This window comes from Octopus bimaculoides, chromosome 10 (genome assembly GCF_001194135.2).
Source record: "Octopus bimaculoides isolate UCB-OBI-ISO-001 chromosome 10, ASM119413v2, whole genome shotgun sequence".
NCBI classification, from domain to species: Eukaryota; Metazoa; Mollusca; class Cephalopoda; order Octopoda; family Octopodidae; genus Octopus; species Octopus bimaculoides.
In genome coordinates this window covers 88,543,264-88,550,725 of record NC_068990.1, presented here as the reverse complement: position 1 = coordinate 88,550,725, position 7,462 = coordinate 88,543,264, and the positions used below count along the sequence as shown (strand labels likewise).

The window sequence follows — 7,462 nt, the reverse complement described above, 5'->3', positions numbered from 1 at the left end:
CTCATGTGCCACCCGCACAAGAACCAGTCCAGGGGCACTGGCAACGATCTTACTTGGCTTGCCGGGTCTTCTCACGCACAGCACATTTCCAAAGGTCTCGGTCAGTAGTCATCGCCTCGGTGAGGCCCAATGTACGAAGGTCTTGCCTCACCACCTCAGCCCAGGTCTTCCTGGGCCTACCTCTTCCACGGGTTCCCTCAACTGTTAGGGTGTGGCACTTTTTCACGCAGCTATCCTCCTCCATTCTCACCACATGTCCATACCAGCGCAATCGTCTCTCTTGCACGCCACAACTGATGCTTCTAATGTTCAGCTTTTCTCCAAAATGGGACAAGAACGCAAAACATCAAGAGAGGTGATACAAGAAAGGGACAACAAAACATCCATATAGACAATACAAAGAAAACAAGGACAGGTCATTCGGAGTTTTCTTTCATCAGTCGAGTTTCAGATTATCTTTGCAATTTCAGCTGGTTATACTCGATATTATTCCAATCTGGCCAGCCCCAAGGAAAACCTAAGCTAAGAGTATTAGATTCCTTGGAAGACAGCAGCCAATGTATACAAAAACAAGGACGGAAAAAAACTGAACAATGTTACACAAATACAATAAAAATAATAATAACAGGACATAACAACAAATGTCTTTCAACTAAGGAGGAATTAAATTAAGCTGGCATGTATGGAAATAAAGCCTTACGGCAGGGTAACAAGATTTCACAGGCACGGAGAAATATCGATGTTGCATGCACAATGGCTGGCCAAGAAAGAAAGATCAGGCTTGACCAAACGCCGGTCACGTGGGAAGAGAAGAGAGAGAGGTAGAGGCAGAGGGACAAAAGAATTGAGGAGGGGAGAGAAAAAGTGACAGGGACACAGTGAAGTGAAAAGTGGAGAGAAAGTGAGCAAGAAGAAATGGCAAGGAAATGTGAGAGAGGGAGAACGAAAGAACGAAGAGTGGAATGAACGAGTAAGAGTAAAAGGGCTGATAAACAGAAATAGAGTCGTACAAGATTTAGAAAAATGTATACTTACACATAAGAGACCAAACTGGATGTACGCTGCTATATATATATATATATATATGAATAATACAAAATGGGACAAGAACACAAAACATCCAGACAGTTAGGTGATACAAGAAAGGGACACACACACACACACACACACTAATATATTTATATGTAAATACACACAGTCAAACAGGTAATAAATAAAATGGAAACACTCTACTGACCTGGGTTAACTATGTAAATATTCCAACCTTTTTTGTTGGGTTTAAGTTCACCAGTCAACTGAGTCACATTGCTCAGATCACATAACGTATCTTGTTCATTGTACAGAAAAGTATTACATCCTTCATATTGATAACAAGTTTCATTACACTCCTTTAAAGTCATGTCCTCAAACTGTCCGAATGTAGTCTTTGGTATGCTAACGTTTTGAAACATAATTGGCTCCTTATTGTCTGGAAAATAATAGAATGCAAGAAATACATTTTTTACACATGCATTTATATTAAATACTGTAAAGCAAATTGTGCATAATTTTGTAAATTATCAATCTATTATAAACATATATTTGATCCATGAAAGGACACTCTAACTAGAATTCATATGAGTTGTAAAACACATTCAAACTTTTTGGAAATCTTGTCTCCCTATTTAGGTGGCAGATAATACAGTTGTACATCTCTTCTGTAATGGTTTGATTTTGTAACATCAGTATTCCTTGAAACAGGTTGTCAGCCTATGTGTCAAGTATTGTTGTACCATTCTGTCTTAAACAAATGCACATCATCATCAGAAGGATGTACAAATGTATTATATACAACCTAAACACTGAAGTGAGATTCCATGATTTATTAGAATTCACAATATTTCTGAGAAGCATGACTTATTCTGAAAAATAAGTTTGCTGATGGATGGTGTTTTTGTAATATACTGTTCATTTATGAAATAACTCACTGGTTGTTTTTCTAATATTCTATTCACAGTTTCAATTACTGGTACTTCTACATAATTATCTAGTTTTAAAAACAGCTCTAAAGCAGCAGCAGCAGTAGCAGCAGTAGTAGTAGTAGTAGTAGTAGTAGTAGTAGCAGCAGCAGCAGTAGTCGTAGTAGTAGTAACAACAACAACAATAATAATAATGACCTTTGACTTGTGCATGATGAAAGATTGCATAGATAAGCACTGCACAAACACTTGAGAATGAATGAAACTGAAAATAGGTGGATAAAGAAAAGAATGCATGGACAATTTCATAGGGATGTTGAAGAAGAAAGACAAAGAAAAAAGATGGCTATGGATGACTAAAAGTGATTTAAAACCGGAAACGGAGGCTCTAATCTGTGCTGCTCAGGAGTAAGTATTAAGAACCAATTACATCAAATACAGAATACACAGCACATCAGAAAGTGATAAGTGCAGAATGGTGAAACCGTATGGCATATTACCAGTCAATGTACGCCACTAGGGTAGAAAGACTATAAGAGATGTCATGTCAATATAGCAAGGATTGTCCATTGAACACTTTGCAACAAGTATGAACTTGACAGAGCAAAAAAGTGGTACGAGCATAAAGGTATCATCGAAAAATGATAATGCAAAGATCCTATGGGATTTTATGATTCAATGCGACCATGAGATAGAGGATAGGAAACCAAACATAGTGTTAATTGAGAAAGAAAGCAAATGATGCTAGATCATAGTTATAGCATGCCCAGCTGACAACAAGATATGTGACAAGGAAGAAAGAAAAGTCGATAGATATGACAGGTTAGCTTGGGAGGTTAAGCAGTTTTGGTCGCTGAAAAAGGTGGTAGTAGTACTAATAATTGTCAGAGCTCTGGGAAAAGTGAGTAAAAATCTTGAGAAGTACATGAAACAAATAGGGGCTGCAATAAGAGTGGAGTACTTGCAGAAAACAGCACTCCTTGGAACCACTCGAATATTCTAGATGGTGCTTGAAAAATAAGGGGCGTTACCTTAGTTCACTGGTAGTAAACAACTGACACCATAGTACATCTCCAGCATTAGAAGATGTGCAAATAAAATAATAATAATAATAATAATAATATGCCCTGATGCAGTATCAGGCAGTAGCTCTCATAGCTTCTGATCTTAACTGATTGGAAGTGTTATCATGTACTACTACTACTACTACTGCTGCCATTACTCATATTCCAACTCCTACCACCACCACAACCACTAATCCTGGTCAGTTTTAAGAAGAACAACGTAAGTTTCTTTTCTTACACAGAAATATGATTGAAAGCATGCATAAAATTGTTCAATAAAAGTTGCATGAGAATAACGGTATTTACAGTTCCTAATATTGCTTATGTCTAGAATGTGTATATGCCTGTCCTTACAGGTAAACCTGTCAATGTCTTCATTGAAATGGCTGTCTATATACTATGAAGTACAAATCGAATCACAAATTTCAGAAAAAGAAGCAAAGAGAATTCCAATAATAAAATACAAAGAATAATTACGTTTTACTTGTTGATAGTAATCTCTGCTAGTGTCTAGTTTCATTTTCTTGGAGAGAGCTGCACTTTCATGTGATAAGTAACATTTGCCACTTTCTTTAGTTATTTCAAATGATAAACAAGTTTTGTCAGACAAACATTTTTCTGCACAGTCTTCTGCTGTTACTTTTTTCTTACTCCATAATCTTTTCCCAGATACATCCAGAGCTGCACTTCTTACTTTCGCAAAATGAATCTGAGGATCTATAGTTAAAGTAAAATTCAGACCAATGAAAAATAACAACAACATAAAAATTTCTACAATAAAAATTAGGTCATATCTTTGGGGCCAGAATTGGTCAAGTAAAATGGCCTCTGCACTTCATTGGTATTTCATTTTCTTGGCCCTGGAAGGCAAAATTAACATAAGCAGGATTTGAATTCAGAAGATAAGGAACCAGAACAAATACCACAATGCATTTTGTCCAATGCTCTAATGATCTTGACAATCCATCACCATAAACAACAAGAATACACTTAATTATTATTGATGTTACCAATATTAATGATAATTATTTCTAACTTAAATACAAGGCCACATATTCTGCAGTGAGGATACATAAAATAAATCAACCTCAGTACTTGAATAAAGCTTGTTTTTTCAACCTCAGAATTATGAAAGGTTAAGTACATCCAGGTGGGATTTGAAGCCTGAGTGTAAAAGGATGTAACTAAATATGATTAATCAAAGATCAGACTATAACTCATCACTTTACTGTTTTGCAATACTTTATCAGGTAATATAAAAATCATTTCCTTTGAAGGATGCCACAAAGTGCAGGTGTGAAAAGTCAAGTTAGAAATAAAGAGACTATCTATCAAGTTGAGTTGTGGAGGTTTAGCTTTGGAAGTAATAAGTTTACAACAATATTGAAGTAGGTGGAATTTTGTCTGCATGGTTAAAAATTCACTTTGTAACAAAGCTTTGTGGATAAAATGTAGTGGATATAAGTTATGTGGAAGTCTGCAGGAGAGGAACAAGTTTCTACACTTCCAGCTCTTGGCTGGTTGACTTAATCCATTATGCAATTAAAAACCACTACCTGGTGCTTCGTTAGAACTAATGATGTTCATTCTGTTGCAAGCATTCGTGAGACCTTTGGTCTGAGGATAACTAGTTCTCCTCCACTAACTGCCACAAACACTGTAGAACTTGTCATGTTTTCAGTCAGTCTTCCTATGACAAATTCATTCAACACACAAGACAAAATTACCGAACAGAGACAAGAGAGAAGCTATTAACAATACCTTTACAGGACTCTGCCACTAGGGTCCATTTGTTGTTTGTTTCACATGTTGACTTTAATTGACCTCCCTCTGGACAAGTATAGGTCACTTCAGATTTATACGTGGTGGCTATGTAAGACTTTGATGCACCAACAATATCTTTTGGATTTCCACAGTCAATGTCTGCATAGGCTGAAATAGAAAACAGATGATACTAATGGTAAATGTATATTATATGAGTGCCCTGCATGATATGCGGGAAAAATTTTGGCAGGGATTCCATATAGTGTACCCAGTGCAAACTATGGACACATAAGTGGTGCAGTAAAATCACAGGAAGGTTAAAAGTGAAAGTAGTCTTTGTATGTAGCAGATGTGCAGGAACAATACACACTAGAGACACATGAGAATTGGATTTTCTTAAATGCCCATGAAACAGCCTAGAGGTTGTAGATAGTTTCTTTTACATAGTTGACCTAATTAGCATCAGAAGATGTTATGAATGTATTGTTGCTAGATTAAGATGAAGAAAGTTCAATGAACTATTACCTCAGTTGGTAAAGAAAGATCTCTCAATGAGTGAAAGGCAGATTGTGTGCTGCTCTGGAAGCACTTTGTATATTGTGCTCTCCACCCACACATTACACTGATTCACCACCTCTAATTCACTTACTCCACGTTGTCATCTCTCTCTCTCTCTTGACAACTATATCATTACTGTTGCTCTCAACACCACCTACACTCTTCTGCATCCCTTTCTCTTCCCCAACTCATGACTGATCAGTCATTGCTCTTCAACACTACCTAACATTTTACTGTTGCAGGCTGCCTTTCCATCCCCACATCTTCTCCACCTCGTACAGTCTTGCAAACCCACCACCCATTTCTACTCACTTTCAAGGGTCCCCTGGACACTTCATCTCTACTATTTATCTAACTGAAGCTCCTTCAGACCATTCTCTCCTACCTACTAAATGTTAGCAAACATGCAACTTTTCTCCAAGAATCTGCTTTGCCCCACCATCCCCTTTTCTCACACTTTAACCCCTCATTCCCTAGCATAAAGCTAACTCACTTCTCTCTTGGAATTTATAGTCTTGAGATTCATATGGTGATAATAGTAGTATTGGTAGCATGAAAACTCTCCCAGTAGGCACTGTTAAGTGGTTGGCATTAGGAAGGGAATCCAGCCATAGACACCATGCTGAAGCAGACATTGGAGCATGATGACTGCTTGGGTTCATTGGATCCTGTTAAGAAGTGCAGCCTATACTAGCATGGAACATAGATTTTTGAATGATAATGATGGAATATATATATACACACATATATCATCATCATCGTTTAACATCTGCTTTCCATGCTGGCAATGAGTTGGATGGTTTGACTGAAAACTGGTAAGCCAGGGAGCTGCACCAGGTTCCATTCTGATTTGGCAAGGTTTCTATAGCTCGATGCCCTTCCTAAAGCACTAACAACTCCAAGAGTCTAGTGGGTGCTTTTTATGTGTCACCAGCATGGGTGCCATTGATGTAACACTGGCATTAGCCATTACTATGATCTCACTTGGCTTGACAGGTTTACACAAGCACAGTATATTGCCAAAGGCTTTGATCATCTGTTACTGCCTTCATTAGGCTCAACGCTTCAACGTTGCTTTTTATGTGCCACTGACACAGGCCCCAACCAGATGGCACTGACATTGGGCATGACTACAATTTCACTTGCCTTGACAGGTCTTCTCAAGCACAACGTATCACTCAATGTTTAAAGGGTGCTTTTTATGTGCCAGTTATGCAACACTGGTAACGATCACGCTCGAATGGTGCTTTTTACGTGCCACCAGCATTATATTGTACGGAGTCTGAGATAATGATACTTGATACAGAAGAAAACGTTATCTTACAAGTTGAGAGGTCTACATAACTTCTCTTAGGTAAGAACATGAATTTAAGAAGTTTACTTCACAATACTATGGTACTGGGCAGAGTCTTGGTTATGTGGTTAAAAATTTGCTTCACAACTAAGAATACAATCTGGTAGATGGAAACTGTGGAAGCCTGCTAGAAGGAACAAGCTCACACATTCCTCCTATTTGGTTGGCAGACTTAATGCATCATCCAATTTAATACCTGACTCTTGGGTAGACTTAATGATGTCCACTCTGTTGTAAGCATTTAGGGGAAAACTGTGGTATAAGGTTAGATTCATCTCTTCCATCCACTCACTAGTCATAAAATCTGTGGAAATTAACATGGAGCCAGCCAGGCTTCGTCTGACAAAGACATTTAACACAGAAATAAAACAAAAGTATCTTGTTAGAGACAAGAGGAGAGAAGCTGTTTACATTACCTTCACAAGGTGCTACTGATGTCCATTTTGTATCCCTTTTACATGCTGATTTTAATTTTCTTCCTCCTGGACAAGTATAGGTCACTTCAGATTTATAGGTGGTGGTAGTGTAGGACTTCTTTGTACCAACAACATCATTTGGAGGTCCACAGTTAATTTTTGCAAGAACTGGAATTGATAACAGAAATTGAAATCAAAGGTGAATGTTAGGAGGAGGATAAAAAACAAGGAGGTAATGACAATATTATAATAAAAGACATGGAGTGAAACAAAATTGAATTTGCACACAGATATATATATATATATATATATATATATATATATATATATAGATAGATAGATAGATAG

The 7,462-nt window shown here is 37.4% G+C and overlaps 1 protein-coding gene across 1 annotated transcript in view; it reads right to left on the bottom strand.

Annotated features, from left to right (window-relative positions):
* Positions 1-7,462, bottom strand: part of LOC128248841 (uncharacterized) — a 104,199-nt gene that overhangs the window by 10,290 nt on the left and 86,447 nt on the right. Inside the window, exons 47-50 of the mRNA XM_052970990.1 lie at positions 7,115-7,282; positions 4,784-4,954; positions 3,500-3,739; positions 1,238-1,468 (exon numbers count right to left, since the gene is read on the bottom strand). Of these exons, the coding sequence (XP_052826950.1) occupies positions 1,238-1,468; positions 3,500-3,739; positions 4,784-4,954; positions 7,115-7,282 (810 nt within the window). The remainder of the gene's footprint in view (positions 1-1,237; positions 1,469-3,499; positions 3,740-4,783; positions 4,955-7,114; positions 7,283-7,462) is intronic.